Source organism: Octopus bimaculoides, chromosome 3 (genome assembly GCF_046866305.1).
Source record: "Octopus bimaculoides isolate indiv1 chromosome 3, ASM4686630v1, whole genome shotgun sequence".
Lineage (NCBI taxonomy): Eukaryota > Metazoa > Mollusca > Cephalopoda > Octopoda > Octopodidae > Octopus > Octopus bimaculoides.
In genome coordinates, this window is record NC_142930.1 from 55461726 (window position 1) to 55485158 (window position 23433).

A 23433-nucleotide genomic window follows, 5' to 3' on the forward strand; every position below is an offset into this window, starting at 1 on the left:
TATGTATCCGTCGATCTGTTTGTCTACCTGTCAATGTGTATAACCATCGTTCTGTCAATAAACATAGACAAAGGTATCGAACAGAAACTTTCTTTCGGAAATTAAATCTTCAATGATTGTCAAGTATGTTTTATTATACTAGTATTTTTAGAATCTAATATAGACTATAGCATGATTTATTATCGGATAGAGACAGTAAACCAGTATCTGAATGTAGAGCCGGGTGAGTTTGCTTTACATGTCTGGGTCTAGATTATGAAGGGTGACGAGTGAAATAATCAGAAAGGGAACAGGCGAGAGAGAAAGGAACAGAGAGAGAGAGAGGGAGAGAGAGAGAGAGAGAGAGAGAAAGGGGGAGAGAGCGAGAGAGAGGGAAAGAGCGAGAGAGGGGAGAGTGAGAGACGGAAAGAGAGTTTGTATTCATCTTAGAGAAAAAATATATGGAAAGTGAGAGAGAGAGAGAGAGAGAGAGAGAGAGAGAGAGAGAGATAGATAGAGAGAGAGAGAGAGAGAGAGAGAGAGAGAGAGATAGATAGAGAGAGAGAGAGAGAGAGAGAGAGAGTGACTGATAGTTTGTGTCCATCTAAGAGGATAAAGAATGGAAAATAAAATGGTAGACTCTAGAATGTCTGTGAAAATGTGTTTTTCACAGATTTTTCTTTGTGTGTGTATGTGCGTGGGGGTGTGTGTATGTGTGTGTATGTGTGTGTATGTGTGTGTCTGTGTGTTTGCGTGTGAGTATGTGCGTGTGCGTATGCATAAATTTATAGTCAAAACATACACATATTGAATACCTTCATTTAGATTTTTAGACCCTGTCGAACAAATGAATGCCAAAATGGAATAAGTTGACTGATAAGATGTATAGTTTATATCTGTAGTAGTGGTACTCCGTCTGCTACAACGACAAGGGTTCCAGTTGATGTGTTCAACGGAACAGCCTGCTCGTGAAATGAAATTGCAAATGGCTGATATTTTCCGGATTCAGCGCGCCAAAACTAAGACTTTTGAATTTTAATCTTTATAATGGATAGAATCACGTGCACGTTTTCACTGGTGGAAGACAACTAGCACGAGATTCTGTTCGATTATAAGAATATCGGCAATCTGTACTGATGATAAATAGATACTTTTATTTTGGAAGTATTGATTTTGAAACTATAGTCTGCTGATAATCGAGGTATGTACAATTTTCACTGGTCTAGCCCGCCTGTTTTCGCTCCGCTGAATCCGTATTTGAGAATTTTTTAAGTGAGCTTCTTCTAGCATATTGACAGACCGGTCACTGGTCAATCTTATATACACAAGTACTATAATCGTTTTAAGACCTGAAAAAATTTTTTTCATGAACCTTCTGATTCTTTTAATGTGCTAGTTTCCTGGTATTAAATTGATATTAATTAATATCGAATTTTTACCATATTATGTTAATTATATATATATATATATATATATATATATATATATATATATATATATATATATATATATATATATATATATATATATATATATATATATATATATATATATAATATTCGCAGCCACTTCAACATGGCTACCCGTTTGAACGGACTCTACTGCGGTTTTTAACCTCAAGAGGATATCTCCTCTAGCTGGTTAACGATGCCTCAGGATTTGCTTAAAATGATCAAGACTTAGAAGCGAAATTCTGTTGGTAGAGCGCTCCAATTAGTCCCATACGACATATTCCAGGGAGTTCGAGTCTGGGATGGAAGAAAGCTAGAATTTGGCAGGCCAAAGTCGGCGAAGTTGCTTACGCAGAATTACTGCACTTTCTTTGCGGTATGAGCAGGAGAACCATCTTGGGTCCACATATAACTACGGGTAGTTTGACTTCAGCCAAGGCAAAACCTTATACCGTAGGACTTAATAATAAACGTCAGTCCTCACCTTTTCCCCAGACTTGAAAAAATGGAGAGGCATCTTTTGTCCGTCAGACGTTCTGACTCCCAGTATCATGACTTGAGCTGGGGGCTTGGTCCTTTACTTCCTTTCATGGCCCGAACACCAGAAACATCTCTCATATCTCGCTTTCTTATGAAAATATAATCTATGAGATGCCAGTCTCATAGATTATATGAGTTCTCGGGGAGATTCAGCGTGACACAGTGTATGACAAGGTTGGCCCTTTGAAATACAGATACAACAGAACTAGGAAGAAAGAGTGAGAGAAAGTTGTAGTAAAAGAGTACAGCAGGGTTCGTTCCTCGCTCTCCTGCCGGAACCTCGTGGAGCTTTAGGTGTTTTCGCTCAATAAGCACTCACAACGCCCGGTCTGGGAATCGAAACCACTGCCCTAACCACTGGACTATTGCACCTCCACAATATATGTGAGTGTTTATTGAGCGAAAACACCTAAAAGCTCCACGAGGCTCCGGCAGGAGATGGTGTCGAACCCTGCTGTACTCTTCCACCACAACCTTCTCTCACTCTTACTTCCTGTTTCTGTTGTGCCTGTAATTCAAAGGGTCAGCCTTGTCACACTGTGTCACGCTGAATATCTTCGAGAACTACGTTGAGAGTACACATGTCTGTGGAGTGCTCAACCACTTGCACGCTAATTTCACGAGCAGGCTGTTCCGTTGATCGGATCAACTGGAACCCTCGACGTCGTAAGCGACAGAGTGCCAACAAATTATGGCATAAATATAAATCAAAGGATAACCTAAAATGCCTGCACATGAACATACCTGACTGAGAAGATTTTGCAAGTAGTCGGAGAGTCTGGAAGAGCCAATATTATATTAAATATAATATTATAATATTAAAATGAATTATTAAAATAAATATTATATTCATCGCAACATGCTGCATGAAAATAGATAACTAAATCACTAAAATGTATGTTATCTTGTAACTCATCATTGCCCTAACCGTGATTTGTAACTAGGTCAAATGCTAGCTTATCTTGCTATCTCCGTATCCATGCTGCTTAAAATGATATAAATTTAACATATATCATTTGTAATAGTATATGTGTCAAATTTATTTGTAGTGATCAAGTAGGATAGATTACTTTGTACATAAGTATATTGAAATAACACATATAAAATGAATTTTTTTGGTGTATCTGTATGTAGATAACTACTGCATCTATATCGTTTTACTAGTCTAGTGGTTGCTTTTTAGTTTGTGATATGTTTTAGCTGTCCAAATTATTGTATATGTTTGGATATTGCTCTCCTTTTATCAGTTCAAGTTGGCTAGAAATATTTTGTCTCCTTTACTCATGCATCGTCTTTGACAGAAGATTCCATCATATTAAATATATACATATACATATACATGCGTACGCACACATATACGCAAAGGCGTATATACATGTGGCTAGAGAAAGTCGCAGCATCAGTTCCAATACAAAACTCCATCCATCTATCTATCTATCTATCTATCTATCTATCTATCTATCTATCTATCTATCTATCTATCTATCTAATTTTTCTTATAAAAACTATATATACGCGTGTGTGCGTGTACGTGTGTGCATATATATATATATATATATATATATATATATATATATATATATATATATATATATATATACATATACATACACACACACACACACACACACACACACACATATATATATATATATATATATATATATATATATATACATATATACATATACACATACATATATATCTTGTACGTTGAGAGGTTCAATACGCTAATAATAATAAGACATGCACTTGTTCAATATCACTTTTTTATCGTTAGTCAATTGGTTAAATATCTAACCAGCTAACTAATCGATAGTTCATTTAATGTGCTGGTTAAACAATCAATCAGTTGTTTGCATGCCATAGTCCGTTCGTCGCTATCGCGACCTCATCGAAACCATGCCTCTTCTCTTCACGGTCTGCGTTGAGTCTCTCTGAGAATGAGAATTATGCCTGTGTGTATGTATACAAGAATATATGTATGTTGATGTATGTTTCCTTACAAGAGAAAGGAAGATTGAGAGTAAATGAAGAGCTTATATATGCGTGTATGTGCATCTGTGTGTAGTTGTGATTGTACACTTGTGTGATTGCCTGAGAAGTGTGCAGTAGCCATCCGTCAGTTCGGTCTCAGATCTACTTGATTTGCCTGTCATCCCGGGAAGATTTATGGGTGCAGTTCCTTATGTGGGGAGGAGAAGAGGAGAACAGGGTAAGCGTATGTGTGTGTGAGCACATGCGTGTACGATAGAGAGACTGAGTGTGTGTGGTCTAGTGCACGCGTTTGTGTGGTGGAGTAAGTTCTGTGAATAAGTGTGTATGTTCGAGTGTGTATGGGTGAATGTGTGAGTGTTTGCTTATGTATGTGAATTCCACTATGTGTTTGTGTCTCTTCTTTGTCCTTGTCATCCAAATTAATGACACTGACTACCCTGCGTTATTGTCTTGATTTCACCTTCATCTCTAAACATATTGTATATAGAGCCGTGTCTCTTTAATATCACATACGAAATTATGCAGTATGATGACAACATATCGATTGCATGAACAAAAAACCTATTTTGTGAGACCGTTAGTCGATGTGATCCTTTAAAATCTTTTGATTTTGGTATCAAAACATGGTCTACGAATTCAAGAAGCAGAACTATTAAAAATAAATGAATGAGTTAATAATGAATAAATAACAAAATAATATATCATAGTATATTTGGTAAATTTCAAATATTAAAGAAAATCATAGAAACACAATTCCTTTTTGAATCTTCTCGATGTAAAAACACCTTTTGTTACACGAGGAAGCATCCGCATCGTTGGTCGAAGAGTATCAACAATCGACATGTTTATAGATTTATTTACTAATACTTCTTCATTTTGAAGAACAGTACTGAAATTCTCCGAGAACCACGTCTTATTAACTCAAGAACTGAAGCTGTTATACAGACGTCATCTCAACAAGCTATCATTTGAGTGTAACTGATGAATAAAATTAAGAGCATGTGCAGTGCAACTATTTTCTTTTTTTATTAACAAGGCTAATGGTGTCGCATAAGAATGAAATACATGGAAATATTAACAGCAAAGTTCTGAAAATGTGCACTTTGGACGCTGATGGAATACTGAAAATTCTTCTCACACTTTAAACTATACGATAGCATATAAACAATGAAAACTGAACGGAAATTTCTTAAAAGTGTGTTTCAGTCATGACTACAATACTGAATGTGACAAAGAAGACGTTGCTTCCCGTTTATACAAATAAAATGTTTGAGTGAGTTTATGTGTACCTGTGTATGTGTATGTGCGTATGTATGTATGTATGTATGTATGTATATATGTGTGTGTGTGTGCGTGTGTGAGAGTGTATATATGCGTGTGTGTGTGTACATATATATATATATATATGTACACACATATACATGTATAAATGTGTTTGAATAAAGAGAAAGAGGGAATAAAGAATAAGAAGGATATGGAGGTTGTTGAGAAATGCTAGTTAATAATACACGTAGCAGGCCGTGAGTACCATCTTCTACATTCCTCTATAAAGAAGAGATAGCAGTAGAAAACTGAATGAGAGAAAGGTGCATCAATAACAATTGGGAGCATAAAAACACTGATGAAGATTTAAGGAAAAAAACTGTAGATATTAAAAAGAAATGAAGACTGTGAAATTTACCGATAATTTCTATCCAAATTTATAAATGAATCCAAAATTGCGATTATTCGTAATATTTTTTCTGTTATTTTACATTTATCTCTCTTTCCGCCTCAATTTTCATGTTGTAACTTTATGTCTTAAACTGATCTAAATTTGGGTTGCTTTTTTAAAGTTTCAGATTGTTGATATCTCTGAATGCTTGCATCCGTTCACGCACACATATACACACACATGAACACATGCATGTTTAGATTTGGTACATTAATACTCCTCTGTATTTCATTATTTTAATGTTTTTTTATTTATTTACGTACAATGAGAAGCAATTTTTTTACTCAGTCTTTCTTTCTCTTTCTTTTAATCTCTCTAACGTATTTTTCTATCCATATTACTTTATGCATCCATGAATATGTATGCATAAATGTGCAAATCCTCTAATTTATGTATGTACGTATGTGTATGTATATACGCGTATATGTATGTAATAATGCATGAAATTATATATTTATGCGTCTATATATGTCTGTATGTTTGTAAGTATCCTTGTATTTACACACACACACACACACACACACAGACACACACACACACACATACACGCACAAACAAACAAACACACACACACACACATCGAAAGTCTTTACTCGCCTAGCGTTTCGAAGATCAAAGGAGGATGCAAAATTTAATCTACATCTTATTTGATGGTTAAATAAGAAAGCCGGGATGGTTAAAAAACTTTTCGAAGAGTGGTTTACAAACATGTTTTGCTTCTACTGAAGAAAGGTAGAAAGGTACAGTCCTAGACATAATATTTCCATCGAAGCATTGCGTATTTTAGACAATGCACGAAGTCATTCAACGAACATGACGGAGCTTTCTGATAATGTGAATGTAAAATACATCAACATACGACTTCTTTCCTCCAGTCAATAGATCCGGCGTGACAGAGAATTCAACGCAAATTAGTTAAGAAGAACTTTCAAACAACTTACGAAAGTAATTGACTGGGTGGATAAACCTACTATTCGAGAATTCTGGAAGAAGTTCAACATAATGGTTGTTGTAGATAACATAGCTGAGAAATCGGATAAAGTAAAACTCATAACTTGTAAAGGGGTTTGGAAAAATGTATGGCCAGACACTGTCCGTTACTTTAAAGATTTTCACAAGCAGAAATTCTACATCAAATTCGAAAACATATTGTGACACTTGCAAATGATGTAGAGCTTGAAAAATTCATAAAGGATGTTGTGGCTAAGTTGCTAGTGCTCAACAGAGAACACTATCAACTCTTCTGACGAGGAGCCTTAGAAAGAGAGCAAGCTGAGGATACAAATATATGGAAATGCAAACAATTCTAACTAACTGCAAAGTATATTGCTTAAGTTTCAGCATTTATGCGGGAAGCTCTGCAAGTTTTTGCTGATTGCGGGCCTAACTGTAAACGTAACAAAAAGATGTTCATAATAAACTCGGTTCTTGTACTGAGAAGTACTAAACATCATAAACTTCAAAAGCATCAAGAAACTCGAGATAAGTCCTTCACCTGTCAAGAAAATTTTTAATCCTTTATCCGTCCTGTTCTCTCCATCCCCGCACTCTACAGTGAACATCTTTTGTAGCAAGAACATACCGTGTTATGATATTTCAATTCTTTTTTATACCCTCACCTATTTTTCGTCATATGATATTATCTGTGTTTAGAAATTACAATTTTTATGCATGAATTTTGTCATGCAACTTGTTTGTTTTTTCTTTCTGTCATTTTTCGAAAAAAAATCTATCAGAATTCATCTGTCTTTATAACATGAAAGTCAAGTAGAAAATAAATTTGGCGTTAGAAGATTTGCCTTATGCAAAGATTTACAGTTCGGGAACGCTCTACCACTATAACACAAGGGTTCCCCCCCCCCCCCCCCACACGGACACACACATTCATGAACATGCATATGCATTTGTTTTTACGTGATTTTATGTGCGGCAATTTTTTGGGTTATTTATTTGCCGAATTATTCTCTATGGATGATTATTACTTTTGGTAATTTTGCACTGTAAAAATATTATTAGCTCTCAGAATATGTTTACCATGAGCTCCAAACAACCTGCAAGTAAATTATGCAAATGTACTTTAATAGCTTGTAATATTTTAATGTTTCTGGTTTATTTTCTAAAAACCACAGATTCCTCTTCCTTGTATCATTGAACTGTTATTCTCTATCAATACTGAAATAACGTATAGTCTTTCTTTCTTTTTTCCTTTCTTTCTTTCTTTCTTTCTTTCTTTCTTTCTTTCTTTCTTTCTTTCTATCTTTCTTTCTTTCTTTCTTTCTTTCCTTCTTTCTTTCTTCTGGAATAATAATTATAATTCAGTATAGCAAGAAAATTAATCACGGGAAATTTATGCTGTGTTCCTTTAAGGAATACTACTAAACTGAGTCAGTAAGCCCTGTACACCGTTATATTTCCTACTCTTGTGAATACATGCGTCTGAGTTATAAAGGGCTGCAAATTGCATATATTGTATGTTTTGATATAGGAAGTTGCAATTTTATGCGTCATTATCTAGGATAATAATAGATTTTTGAAATTAAATTGAGTTGGTTAATTGTGCTATGTAAAGCGTTCATCATGAATAGACACAATGGATTAGACTTGCACTTTTTAAGTAACCTATATTTCTGTAATAATTCAAGTTTTCGTAGTTGTGTATAAAACGCTGCAAGTTGGTGAATTCGGAAAATTAGGAATCATTAAAGCATGGTGCCAGTTGTGACAGACATCTGCTAAGAGGAGGAAAAACAATCTTGATGTATTAGGTTGGCAACTAAGTTTCCGCTGTTTTTTTTTTTTAGATTTAAATTTTTTAAAAGGTTTAATAAAAAAATAACAACTAATTAATCAATAACGTATTCACCGTTGTTGGTTACAATTTCTTCCTAACGTTCAACAAGATTTTCAATACCTCTTGGTAGAAATCAACCGACTTCGACTCGAAAAATTGATACAACCAAGTTCTCAATTCTGTATCAGTATTGAACGAAACTCTGCGCATAGCATTTGAAAGAGATAGAAAGAGGTGGAAATCTGTTGGTGCCAAATCAGGAGAGTACGGTGGGTGATGCAGCACTTCCCAGCCATGCATTTGAATGGCTTCCTTGGTCATATCGGCGATATGAGGGCGGGCGTTTTCGTGCAGCAGAAAAACTCCATGCTGACGATTAGGTTTTTTCTCTTGAATAGCCATGTTGAGTCGTTCCATCTGTTGAACATTGAATTCCACGTTGAACGCTTGGTTCCGTTCAAGCAATTCGTAATGGATAATCCCTTCCCAGTCCCACCATACGCACAACGTCATTTTAAGCGGATGAAGATCTTGTTTTATGCACGGTTTCGCTTGTTTACCGAGACTAAGCCCTTTCGTACGCTGCTTCATATTGATGTACAGGCACCACTTTTCGTTGCCAGTAACGATTCGGTAAAGAAATCGTTGCTTGTGTCCATGACTTGAGCGGTGACGAGCAAGCAAACCAGCGAAGATTGTGGCTCATTGATTTTTGTTGTTGTCACTTAAAGCATGCGGAACCCATGCGCCATACTCCTGAACCTTTCCCATCGAGTGAAGATGCTTCTCTATAGCAGTGTGGGAGGATTCCATTTTCTCTTCCAGTTCCCTTGTCGTTTGACGTGAATTTTCGTGCAAAAGTTGGTTTAATCGCTCCTTATCGAACTCAACTGGACGGCCTGAAGGAGGTGCGTCTTTGAGGTCAAAATTTTTATTTTTGAACTTGGCATACCAATCACGAGCGGTTCTTTCAGCTATGGTACCCTCTCCATGCACTGCACAAATGTCGCGAGCAGCTTTTGCAGCCTTAGAAACTTGATTAAATGCAAAAAGAAGGAGGTGTAGAAAATGCTCGTTTTTCTTAAATTGACATTCCATTTTAATGATCTGAAAATAAACAAAAATTAACTAAAATTAACTAGAAAAAAAAAATTCCAAAATGATACAAAGATAGAATTCTCGAAAAAAAAATAGATTCCAAAATTTAAAAACCGCAATAAATTCCAAAATTTAAAAAAACGACTGGAACTTAGTTGCCAACCCAATATTACATTTCGTAGTGAAGAATATCCACTCACGGTGACTTTCACCTCGCGCAGCCAGGCATATAGTCTTCTATTTCAGGAGGTAAACTCGGACTTTTGATTTAGTTTCCAGTTCTTCCGTTATGAGTCACAGAATGCTAGCGGTATAAGAAATGAACCTCACTGATTTCAGTGAGCCTATTCTCTTGAACACTTAAACAAAATTCACTTAAGAACTGACATCATATGCCTCCGGCTGTCCAACACGAATAGTGTAATCTTTTAGTTGCCACAACGCTTCTTTACACCTTCTATCGTGTCTTAGTACAAAGGCTGCCCTCATATTTAGCTTCGAAGAAACGGCCAAGTTCCAGCAGCGAATACATTTTTTATCAGGGTCTTCTAAATTAGTTATTAACCAACCTCCTGTGTAATGCTTTCTGCGGTTATTACTTTACTCTACCTTATAGCTTCTATATACAATTTCCTTTTTAAAACCCCTACAACATCTGTTATTGATAATAGTTCTCATCAGTTTCTACTTCACTACCGAAAAGAAGCGTTAATCTTCTAGTAACCGGTCCTTGTGTATGTAACATCTTTAGATTGATAGTACAAATCAGAGATGTGCGATGCATGTAACCATCTATTCAGTTATGTGGAGAATTTTACATATTCCTTTCATGTGTTTCCATCAGTCGTTATATCAAATGCACAAAGTACAGTCTTATCGATCTGCTGTGGATGTCCGAACTTTCGTCACTTTGGAGATGGTGTAAATTTTAGAGACTCCTGCTTCAGTCCTTTCTAAGACCTAACGTAATACAGGCATGCTCCTAAGAAACCATTACAGTTACCTAAAAATACTGCTAAGCAGAATGTTCTGTATTAGGTATTAGCATTAGGTGAATCGGTTCCCAACTTCTTTCGATGCATACATAGCCATTAGCGTTAGGGTATCACTTTCAAATTACTCACATCTACGAACAACGATTTGCTGCCCAGATTCTCACAGGCTACCCTAGTATGTCTAGGCAATTGCAAATAATGGCATTTTGGAATCCATAGTCTCGCTGATGGCTATCACATCCAAATAAAATAACCTGAGGTCGCTGTTCGAGCAAGTCCTTTTAATTCCACAAATCACTCCTTTTTACGAACATTCAAACATTCAATCGTAAATCCTATTATAGTAGGAGTCGTGTGAGAAGATAAGAACAGAATAAGTTGTTCTTACTTAAATATGAATTAATAGTTACCTGTTTATTAGAGCAATCATCAATTGATCGACGTGGCAAGTACGAGCGTCGGCCCTCTTATGAATAAGAATTCCGGTCTTTCTTATCTATTGTTGTTCGTCTCTGTTTGCTTCTCTGTTTCTATGTTTATGTCTTTTTCTATATGAATTTTTATCATTCTCTATTTACCATTATCAATACCCACGGTATTGCAGCCATCTTCACTACTACAATCACCAAAGAAACCAATGCAGCACACTCCACCACCATCACTGCCATAGCAACGAGACAACTACTTTCTCATCCACGTCATTTCCCTTAGCGTTGCACACATTTTTATAAAAATTGGACTATCTGTATTTGTATGCAGTTGATGATGATGATGATGACGATGACGACGACGACGACGATGATGATGATGATGATGATGATGATGATGATGATGATGATGATGATGATGATGATGATGATGATGATGATGATAGTGACGATGATGATCCTTTATTCTATTGGTACAAGGTCTGAAACTCTTGGGGAAGCACTAAACTGGAAATTATTTCCTCGAGCCCCCCCCCCCCCCCCCAATGAAAGGTGAAGTCGAAATTGAACTCAGAATGTAGAAAGGGCGAAATGCTACCTGCTAAATATATTGTCTGACATACTAACAATATTACCAACTTACTGCTCTGATGATGATGATGATGATGATGATGATGATGATGATGATGATGATGATGATGATGATGATGATGATGATGATGATGATGATGATGATGATGATGATGATGATGATGATGATGATGATGATGATGATGATGATGATGATGATGATGATGATGATGATGATGATGATGATGATGATGATGATGATGATGATGATGATGATGATGATGATGATGATGATGATGATGATGATGATGATGATGATGATGATGATGATGATGATGATGATGATGATGATGATGATGATGACGACGATGACGAACATGATAATAATAATAATAATAATAATAATAATAATAATAATTAATTCGTTTTATTGGCCACAAGGGCTAATATCAATTAAAGACATATAAGGACAAAGACAGGACGAAGGTTACAAAAGGTTTTGTCCGAAAAGGTAGGAAAGTTCGTCTAAACAGAGGAAGAAAACGGAGAAAGATATAATAAATAAATAGATAAATAAATAGATAAATAAATAAGTAGAACTCCCAAAGGGGGAGGCGCTTCGAAAAAGGAAAGGTTACACGTGGAAAAACCCATAAAACCACGGGAGCCTGGTCAGAAAAAATAAGAAAGGGGTATAGAGCCCTTTCTCCTTTTACATTACCTTTATTTTTTACAGGTGTATTCTCAGAATTGGTCCGTTTATACTGGCCATTTTTCCAAAGTCACCCATCTTTCAACGAATTTGCTATGAGACAGCACTTCCCTCTCTACTCTCATCTACCTTTTCAAGTGGAACTTGAAAAAGTTGATGAGGCCTTGGCCAAAGAGGAAAGTGTCTGTCTTTAACCCTTTCAAACGGGTCCACCATATCACCTCTTTCGCTACAGCCACTAGGCATAGGAAAATTGCCTTGCCCTCCTGGTTAAAGGAGGTCGGCGGGTCAATTCTCACGATGGATCCAGCTGATAGCCGGATCCGTCCTACACGTGACAGTAGCTGTTCGATATAGACCCACAGGTCAGCAATGCTCGGGCACTGGACGAGTGCGTGCAGAACGGTTTCGTCGTCCTGAGCGCACCTCGAGCAGGCCCGATTGACGGCACTTCCATGTCGGTAGAGTTTATCTCGAACAGGTAGCGCACCTCGGTAGCACTGCCAGGCGAGGGACCTTTGGAAATTATCCATGGGCCCCGCCCCGAAAGTTCTCCTGAACAGACTGCTTAGCTGATTATCCTCGACGCCTAGAGTTTCCCCGAGAACGTCGTCGCACTTTTCTCCCACTAACCCTCTATAGAAAGCTAGAGTGGATCTACTACCGATCGCACTGCCCGCCTGACTGAGGGCGGTGAGAGCTTGGCGGCACTCGAGGTGCCAAGCGCCCTTTCTCAGTCTACGTTTGATCCAGGATTGCAGCTCTGTTAAAGAAACGAGCTGCGGAAAATCGCGTCTGACGAAAGGCGACCACACCTGTTCACCGTCCAGGAAGCGCCTGAGATGTCGTAGCCTGAGCGCATGTTTGCGCATCAGCAACCACGGCATGCCAAGGCCTCCGTTCAGCGGCTATTGACAGCAGATAGAGCGCCTGACCAGTGGTACCTGACCCTTCCACAAAAAGTTGAAGAGCAAGCGTACTATCTTGGTTAACCAGCGGTCGGGACAAGGGACGACGGTCAAACGGTAATAGATGACGGATGCGATGTACGCATTCGCTACCTCCGCTCGACCTTTCAAGGAGAGCTTCCTCTCAGCCCATTTCTGGGTGAGGTTGGCCACCCTGTTCGTCACTTCTTCCCAGTTTTTCTCCAACTGGAGGTCCGGACCGAACCAGACCCCGAGCAGTTTAACGGATCCGTCTGTCCAGCGCCCTACGACGCTGTTGGACGGCATGGACTTGCCCCTCCAGGTGCCTAGTTGCAAGCCCATTGACTTTTCCGCGTTAATTTTCGCACCTGTCACCGCTTCATACTCGTTTAGTGTCTCGCCAATCAGGTCAATATGCCTGTGGCTCGACACCATCACGGTAACGTCGTCGGCATAGGCAGACACGCTCCTTCCACATCCCAGATCACGCGGGACGCCCCTCAAAGCTTCCAACTTCCGCAGTAATGGCTCGAGAGTCAATACATACAGAAGGGAGGAGAGAGGACACCCTTGGCGAACCGAACGCGAGATGTTGAACGGTTCCGATAGATGGCCGTTCACCCGTATGACCGAGCAGATGCCGCTGTATAAAGCAGCTATCCACCCGCGGAAGACCGGACCGAAACCAGCTGCCTTGAGAACAGCTGCCAGGTATCGATGGTCGACCCTATCGAAGGCTTTAGACTGATCTAAATTGATCAAAGCCCCACCCGCGCCAGCTTCGTTACCCACTCTCTCTATGATGTAGCGCATGAGATGGAAGTTGTCGTGGATAGACCTGGTCGGCACAGCGCATGTCTGCGCCTTGCCGATCAGTTTGCCCACGACAGGCGCCAATCTCTTGGCTAGCACCTTGGCCAAGATCTTCAACTCTGTGTTGAGCAGAGTGATGGGCCTAAAGTTCCCTATAATGTCCCCCTTGTTTGGGTCCTTTCTTAGCAAAGCCACCACTCCCCGACAAACAAAAGCAGGAATTCTCCCGTTTTGTTGCCAGTTGCAGTAGACGTTTGCCAAGACGCCCGCAAACAAGTCTAGCATTGACGTATAAAGCTCGTAAGGCAGACCATCCAAACCCGGCGATCTACATCTCGTGCAGCCTTTCATCGCTTCCCGTACTTCCCAGGCAGATATCGGTCCTTCGCAGCACTCGGCCTCGCTGGTCGAGAGTTGCGGCAGGCCGTCTAGGTACACACCGAAATCTGTTCCGTTGTCCGTCCTACCGTTTGTCCCGAACAATTGAGCAAAGTGCTGCTGAAAGGCCGAACACATCTGCTTCGGTCCCGAAATCTCGCAGTCGTTCTGGTCCACCAAAGACCGAATGGTCGCTCTGTTGCCACGCTTCGCCTCAACCACGCGGGCCCATCGAGCGGCCTTAGTCCCCTCCCCGCTTACCGAAAGTGCTTTAGCTCTGACAACGCAGCCTTCATGCTTGGCATCAAAGTGTTGGTCGAGGGCCAACTTCGCTGCTAACACGTCGGTTGCGATGCCTGTCCCAAGAGCCTCGTCTAGTTTGTTAACTAAATCCCGCTCTGTTTTCTTACGTTCTACAGCTAGAGCCTTACTAAACCTAATTGATTCTGCTCTAATTGCCCGCTTCAGGGCGAACCACCAGTTGTTGTTGATGATTGCCCCGGTTAAAGCCCTCTTAACTAATAAACTAATCCGGTCTCTGTAGGCTTTGCACGCCGTTGTCGACGTGTTTAGCTTCCAGTAACCGGGGCCTTGTCTATGGAGCCTATCTAAGTCGACCGTACAGATCACGAATTTGTGGTCCGTGTAGCCGACTATGTTGAATTGTGGACACCCTATGCTATCCTTATCCGCTGGCCTACAGAAAAATATATCTAAGTACGATCTAGACGACCCGATGCGATTAGTCCAAGTCCACATTAGCACATTCGGGTTGTCTAGTCGATACCTGTCGGACAGCTGAAAGCGTTTGAGCAGGTTGGCGAGGCTCTTGCATCCCCCTTTCCTATTAGATGCTCCCGCACCCACCCTATCGATACGTTCGTCTAGGACAGCGTTCCAGTCCCCAACTAGCACTAAAGTGCGAGAAGTACCTAGGAAAACCTCCAGACGTTTGAAATAATCCGACTGCCCTGCTCCTGTCGGAGCGTAGGCAGCCAGCAGTCTGAAAGCAGCGCCATCACTACTATCGACGTCCAGGACCACCAACTTACCTTCCGGATCCAGGAAGACTGCCCTTATTTTCAAGTCTAGGCCTTTCCGAAATAGCACCGCAGTACCTCCACCGCCCGCTCCCGGCCGACACGGAGATAGGAAAATCTCGTACCCGCCAAAAAGGGCTGCGAGTTCCTGCGGGTTGGAGAGCCTGGTTTCGCTAATGGCTGCTACATCTACACTGTAAGACCTCAGGTCGTTCAACAGGTGACCTTGTTTCCAAGGCGACCCGAGGCCTCTCACATTTATGCTTCCGATTCTGAGAATTACCATGTTTTTTTTTTTAAAGGAAAGTATTAGAGGAGAAAAGGCTCTACTTACTGTTTTCTGGTGGGGTGGCTCCCCTATGTTTTCGTGTGGGTGTCTCCACTAAATTTTGATAAAGGCTCTGGGAGAAGCTTCTCCCTAGCGACCCAACATCATTCGGAAACTTTTCTTTTATTTTATTATAGTTTTCTTGGGTTATTTTTAGTGTGAGTATGTGTGCTGGCGGTGCGTTGTGTAGGGGTATAATGAAATTTGTGGTGTTTGCATTTGTATTGTTTTTTAGAAAGTCTAATAAGTGTTCATTTTTTGTGTTGATGGCTGTTACGTTTGTGGTGTGTGTGAGTGCTGGTGTTTGCGGTGGAGAAGGTGTTGCTATTTGTTGTGAGTGTGTGTTGTTGTTGCCGATGATGTTGGGAAGCTCACCTTTTTCGCGCCTCCACTCTTTGTCAATTGTTTCTTTTGTCTTTCTTTTTCGTTTTTTTGTTGGTGGTACAGTTTGCCACTTCCCTTTTTCACTATCAGTGTTCGCACAATCCGAGCTGATCTGATCTGGAAAGGGAATGTTTGTCGGATCTGGTGAAGATTCTTTTACAATTTCTGTTGTTGCTGGTTCTGTTATCTTTTTTGGTGTGGAGGTTCTTGGTGTTGGTGTTGGTGTTGGTTTGGTGATGGATGGAGATGGTGGTGTCGCTTTTCGTGGTGCTGGTGGTGATGGTGTTGGTGATGATGGTGTTGGTGGTGATGGTGTTGGTGGTGATGGTGTTGGTGGTGATGGTGTTGGTGGTGTGGAGGGTTTTGGTTGTTGTTGCTGCAATTTTCTGTTTTTGTCTGCCTCCATTCTTTGCTTGTAGATGGGGCAGTCTCTTTTTAGGTGTTTTTCACTGCTGCAGAGGTAGCACTTTGGTCTGCGCCCCTCTACTGCAATGTGTATTCTACTGCCATCCGGCAGGTTTATGGCATCGGGTATGGTATTTATGCTATCTTGTTCAATCTGAACAAGGAGATGCATTTCCATGCCCAACCAGTTTTTTTCTTTTACTCTGTTCACCTTTAGGATAGTGGCAGTCTCTTCAATGTCGAAGAGCATAGCTGCCACTAGCCAGGAGATGTTCAGTTCTGGTGACACATGATTTATTTTTATTTCTGTCACACGTCGACCAAGGTATGTCGGCACGAGTAATAATTCTTCCGCCTTTAACGGTGTTGTAGAGTGCCGGATGGCATCCTCTTCCGTTGGGAAGCGCACTTCCACTGTTCCAAAGCGCTTCCCTTTGGTTACGAAGCTTTTTTGGCCCCATATCGGCTTTAGAGCTAACTCCAATCTCTGTGTAGTAGCATTCTCCATCTTTTGGTATTTTGTATTGAATACCTTGTATACTATTGTTTTTCTTTTCGTTGCTTGTATTAATGCTTGTGGAGTGTTAAGGAAGACATTATTGCCATCCCTTCTTAACAATTCCTTGGCATTCTTTATTTCTGCCATTGTCACTTGGATTTCTTCTGAGCTCTGCTTAGCTGCGGAGGCGAAACCGTTACAATGGCTACTGGTTGTGGTCTTGGTACTGTTGCTCGTGTTGTTTACTTTGTTTTCTTTGTTCTTTTTTTCCTCCTCCCTCTCCGGTGTAGAAGCAATGGTGGAGGTGAGGGCTGGAAAGTCAGCAGCAGAGAGTCTGTTAAACAGACCTGAATCAGGAACACTGTCCACTATGGCGTCAGCTGGGCGAGGTGGAATGTGACTTGACCTGTCATTCTTTTTGTCGGGGAGTGATGCAGAGAGAAGAGAACAGCTGGCTGCTCTTTTCACTGGCATTTTGCCTTTTATGGCACTAACTGGGCGGGGTGAAAAAAGACTTGACCCGTCATTCTTTTTGTCGGGGAGTGATGCAGAGAGAAGAGAACAGCTTGTTATTTTTTTTTCCGACATTTTTCAGATATGATACGTGTGAAATGTGAAAATGGAAGTTTTTCAAACGAAGAATTCACCCCTAAATGGGGGAAATCTCGCCTAACCGACTAGCTCCGCAAGAACCTAGTCGGCTTGGCTACAACAATATATAAAATTTAAAACAGATTTCAAAAGATTTCCGGGTAAAAACGGCAACAACTTACAGAGCTTCGGGAGACACGTCCATCCGCTTGAACAATAATAATAATAATAATAATAATAATAATAATAATAATAATAATAATAATAATAACCTTTTGAAAGACTGTGAATAAATAATTTAAGGTTTTTAACTGATGTGTAGTTTTCTAGGTATTCTGGACTTAATTGAAGATGTGTCTAATTTTCGTTTTATTATTTTATTCCTTGGCTAAATATTGATTGCAGTTTAAATATTTCTGTTTGCATTCAAGACCAATATAATATCAAGGACACTTCATCTTGATCGAAAGATCTTATACACGTTGTGGAACCTATAATCATTACGAAAGCTACTTTCTGTCGAGAGACAAAAGGGCGAGAAAGACAAAATTAGATAGAAAGAGAGAGAGAGAGAGAGAGAGAGAGAGAGAGAGAGAGAGAGAGAGAGAGAGAGAGAAGAGAGAGAAGAAAAAGAAATTGATAGATTGAGATGGAGAGCAGGAGTGTTCCAAAAATATAAAACGTGAGAAAATAGACTGTAAAAATCAATTTCAAAATACGCGTGCATGCATTGCATACTGTCTTGCACAAGCTTTGCAATTTGCATTCGAGAAAGCACGAATATATTTCAACCCACAAAAGAATTTGATCAGATTAATATTCGTGTGAAAACTGAAGGGAAAAAATCAATAGAATAAGAGGTAGTATGTAATTTGTGATGTAAAGACTCTGTGATAACTTATTTGTGTCTCAACAGTATATAATAGTGATGCATCAAATATAATTTACATCAAAAATCTGGTATTTTGCATTTATTTAGGCATCATGTTTATATATTATTTACACATATGAAGGAAGCAAACAAAATCACAACACGTTCATTTACATCGATTCCTACACGCACTCACACATATGCACACATACAAACAATATATATATATATATATATATATATATATATATATATATATATATATAACGAATGGTTTACACCTGGTAGCTTACTGGTAAAGGACGGTCACTTTCATAGTGATCTTTATGTATATGGCAAATGAAACACGGAAGATGGAATATACAAAAATTTATTAGTCATCACGACAATTGTTTCGACACATCTACCATCGATCCCTCATGGGTGGGAAACTCAACAACTGGTTCAGGAGCATCCGGTGGTGCAGATGTATCTCGTCGGGTGATAAATAGATACAACTCGTTGAAATAACAGTTCCGCAATGTAACTTCTCGTTTTGTAGAAAGAAAAGCAGCCAGACGGAGGAAATGTTTTCATTTATACTCTTTACTCTTTACTCTTTTACCTGTTTCAGTCATTTGACTGTGGTCATGCTGGAGCAACGCCTTTAGTCGAGCAAATCGACCCCAGGACTTATTCTTTGTAAGCCTAGTACTTATTCTATCGGCTTTTTTCCCGAACCGCTAAGTTACGGGAGCGTAAACACACCAGCATCGGTTGTCAAGCGATATTGGGGGGACAAACACAGACACAAACATATACACACACACATACTTATATATATTATATATATATATATATATATATATATATATATATATATATATATATATATACATATATACGACAGGCTTCTTTCAGTTTCCGTCTACCAAATCCACTCACAAGGCTTTGGTCGGGTCGAGAGAATAGTAGAAGACACTTGCCCCAGGTGCTACGCAGTGGAACTGAACCCGGAACCATGTGGTTTGTAAGCAAGCTACTTTCCAGACATACACTCCTACACCCAGAAGATTAAAACTAAAATCACAGATGGAATGAGAAATGAACACGCAATACAGTGAGAAAATTATTAAAAACAACCGTTAACAATATGGATGTATAAATGCCCTCGGGCAAGCTGCATGGCCTTAGTACAGGCGCCCATACAAGCATCTGCAAAAATGTGAGCATTCACACAAGTGAGGTTTGATTCACTCGTGATCACAAATCGAGTTAACTATCTACTTGTTGTTTGTAAGAATGGGGAGGTTTAAAAGTAAACTTAAGTCATCTATCCCTTAAAGTAAATTAAATTATGTTAACGGTTACTCAATTCATTCCCACTTCATTGTGCGAAAGTAGATTTATAAGGGTGTAGGCAACTCGAGTCTTACAAACAGCAAGTAGATAGCTAACTCACTTTGTGACCATGAGTGCCCCAAACCTCACGTGTGCGTATGCTCAGATTTTCCCGGATGCTTGTATGCGGACAATGGGAAAGACTATCGACACCAAGAATGGCGGAGGCTGCGCGCTTACGATCCGCGCCTTTGTAACATGTAACAAATACCAATGAAACTGACAGCCCCATAATTGACCGAGAGGCGGGAGTCGAGGATCAATCAAACACAGTTAACACGAAAATTAACCTGGACATGAATACGACTATTCCTTCGAACAGCGAACGGAGTGCAAACAATTTTGGATGCAAGCTGTGCTGTAGGACCTTCGCAACCGAGAGAGGCTTGAAGATACATCAGAGAAAGGCTTGTAAGAAGAGGATAGAGCAGTGTGGATCATCTGATCGTTAAACACGTGGCAAATCATCTCCGGACTCAAACCACAGTAGATCGATAAATGGTACGGCAAAGACCACTTCCCGACAGGAAACTGCAGGTTGTGAAACTGGTGCATCAGATAGTACTCGGAAGAAATCGAGGGTTCTGTGGCCTGCTGCTAATGAGAAAGGAAAATATAAACAGTTTGAAAATAAGGTATGTCGAACGCCTTGTAAAATGACAGTATCTACAGTAGAGAAACTGGGACTGTTAACAAGCTCAATATACGATATAGGAAAGGAATTATCTGGAGTGGAAGATAGTAGGCGACTGTTGTTATCGTCAGGCCTAAATAATCGTAAAGTAAATGACCGATATCCAAACTACAGTGGAAAAGGCTAGCTACTGGATTTGGTTAAAAAGAGATGATGAGCGATGGCTAGAAGAATATTGAGCTTTATTCGATAACCTGCTGATCTAGCAAGCGGGGCCTCATATCAGTGAGGGGGCCGGTGCGCGTTGATGCCATCAAGAGGCAGGCCTCGAAACGGCGCTCATTTTCTTCTGATGACCCCATACACTTGCTGGCTTCCGGTATGCCTAGCTTTCGACTGGTAGCACTTGCATGTGCAAGTTGTTTGCAAATCACATATCACCCGACGAGATACATCTGCGTTGCAGGATACTCCTGAACCAGTTGTTGAGTGTCCCACTCATAGGTAATCGATGCTAGATGTGTCGAAACAATTGAACAATTGTCGAGATTAATAATAAATTATCATGTATTCTATCTCCCGTTTTTGATTTGCCATATACATATAAATATGCATGTATATATGTATATATATATATATATATGTATATATATATATATATATATATATATATATATGTATGTATGTATGTATGTAAATATATATATATATATATATATACCTACAAACATATATATATATATACCTACATACACATATATATATATCTACACATGCACACATGTGTGTGTGAGTGTGTGTGAGTGTGTGTGAGTGTGTGTGAGTGTGTGTGAGTGTGTGTGAGTGTGTGTGTGAGTGTGTGTGTGTGTGTGTGTGTGTGTGTATGCATTACACACACATACGTATGTACCTCTGAATGTGCAGCTTATTTGTGGAAACGGGGATATAGAAAACGATCTAATATAATTTTGCGAAGTATGCGCCAAATTTCTATCTTACTACGTATAGTTCAGGCATTATTGATAACACTAAGATGAGAAATTCCAATTTGACTCGAGAAAAGAAAAAGTATACCATGTTCATTGCTGTGTCAAACTGTTCAGGATCGGAAATAACTTAAAGGCCTCTGGCGGAAATCGATCTTCCGTGGCTAATAAATATTATATTAGCAGTCACACATCATCAGGACGTCCGACTTAGAGTAATAGTTTTCAGACATCAAGTAAAAACTCAGAATTCAGTCGATGAAATACCATTATGGTGTATCTCTACTACTACTACTACTACTACTACTACTACTACTACTACTACTACTACTACTACTACTACTACTACTACTACTACTACTACTACTACTTTATGGATCTATTGAAAAATATTAAGTAAACGAAAATTATTCACAAATCAAAATGCGGACACTGAAGCCATAAGAACTACAAGCAAGGAATTCAGCAAATCCTCAAGTATTTGATAGTGATAGGTCAATCTCTGAAAACGATGATACCAGTAAAGATATTAACAGCACATGCCTCCACCATCACAAACAACAATAAGAGGACTAAAGAAAACGAAAGTCAATATATAAATCACTAATGACAAGAGAGGTATTAATGTTGTAATGAAAGGCGATGAGATAATCAAGTCACCATTACCAAGTAAACACAAAAGCTGGCAAAAACCGAGAATGCAAACAGAAGCACTTCAACAACTTCTATGCACTGTCTAAGAAAAGTACTTATAGACATAGTGAAGGTGGGATAAACTGCCACAATCTTAATATTGCTCGAACTATGTTCAGTTTCAAAGAAGCTTTGACCAATATTTCTCTTCATCTCAGTCGTTATAACAGTTCATATCAGAAGGAAGATCGAAAGCAACTCTCTTCATATAGTCCTACCGCAAAGTGTCTGTGTCTACAAAAGGTCTACACCTATCACTTGAAGTCATTTAAGTATTCCGGCATCGTTAATAGTAGACTCATTATCCTTAGCAGTAAATATATTTCAGTGATATATCTAAGACTGCAAAGAGAGTGACAGATATAATTTTCTTAGGTATATTCCACCACAAATTTCCTGTAACCGAATGCCATAATCTCACTCTCCCAAGTAGTCTGCTATGTACTTTGCAGCTGTATAAAAGATGAATGTTTCCTGCAACAACTGATGGAAATTATCCACCATAATCAGCTAAGAAAATGTTTGAAGCTCATGCCAATTTACTGAAATACAACCATACATAAATCTAATAATACTATCGGGAATTGCAATTCTTTTACAAACTTTTGCTTTTCAACTATAGTTTGATCTATTCTTTGACTTCAAATAAGATCGTTTTGTAAGAAGCACTTCTGTGGGTAGTGCTACTTTTTGATTGTTTAGAGGGGTAAATCCACTCCTTTAAAGTTACACGCATTGAGATAGTTCCCCAAAATCTAGTCTATATCTATAAGCATATATGTTGTTGCTGCTGTTTAACCCTAGGTCATCTCTCATCGAGCATATATGATAAAAGATATTCTGGCCGTAAATATTCTAGCGACATATTTACGGCTAGAATAGCTTTTATCATAGATGCAGGGACTTACGGCCATATTCTCCGACCCATTCTTTTCTGATACGGTAGGGTATAACAAGGGAGATTTGGCTTTTATTGCTGGCAGTCGAGCAACAACATAGAATTTCCGTTGTTGGCTCATCTGTAGGTATATAAATGCTGATGGTGGTCACTGAGGAAAGGAACAAGTTAAATTCAGTCCGAATGTGGCAGCTACTGTTCCTGTATACTTAGTATTGGGGATATGCTTCCTTGTATAATGTTTTGGGACTGAAGGAGACAGGGCTGCATCTATTTTGCTGTAAATGTTCTTTATAATTTGTTTGGATTGAGTGGAAGAAATAGTGTC

General features: G+C 39.3%; 1 protein-coding gene across 1 annotated transcript; it reads right to left on the bottom strand.

Annotated features, from left to right (window-relative positions):
• Positions 1–14480: 14480 nt before the first annotated feature.
• LOC149136545 (uncharacterized) lies at positions 14481–20126 on the bottom strand. Its single transcript, XM_089348364.1, has 2 exons — positions 19956–20126; positions 14481–17466 (listed from the first exon to the last, which is right to left on the bottom strand). Exons 1-2 carry the CDS (start codon positions 20124–20126, stop codon positions 15763–15765), a joined length of 1875 nt encoding a protein of 624 aa, XP_089204490.1. The 3' UTR covers positions 14481–15762.
• Positions 20127–23433: the final 3307 nt, after the last annotated feature.

Bases quoted from the DNA above. Each gene is read 5' to 3' on its own strand.
- LOC149136545 (XM_089348364.1), bottom strand. From the start codon at position 20,126: ATGGGGCTGTCAGTTTCATTGGTATTTGTTACATGTTACAAAGGCGCG. The intron at 17,467-19,955 runs GTGAGTTAGCTA...CCCGACAAAAAG, and splicing joins GGGGCACTCATGGTCACAAA to AATGACAGGTCAAGTCACAT.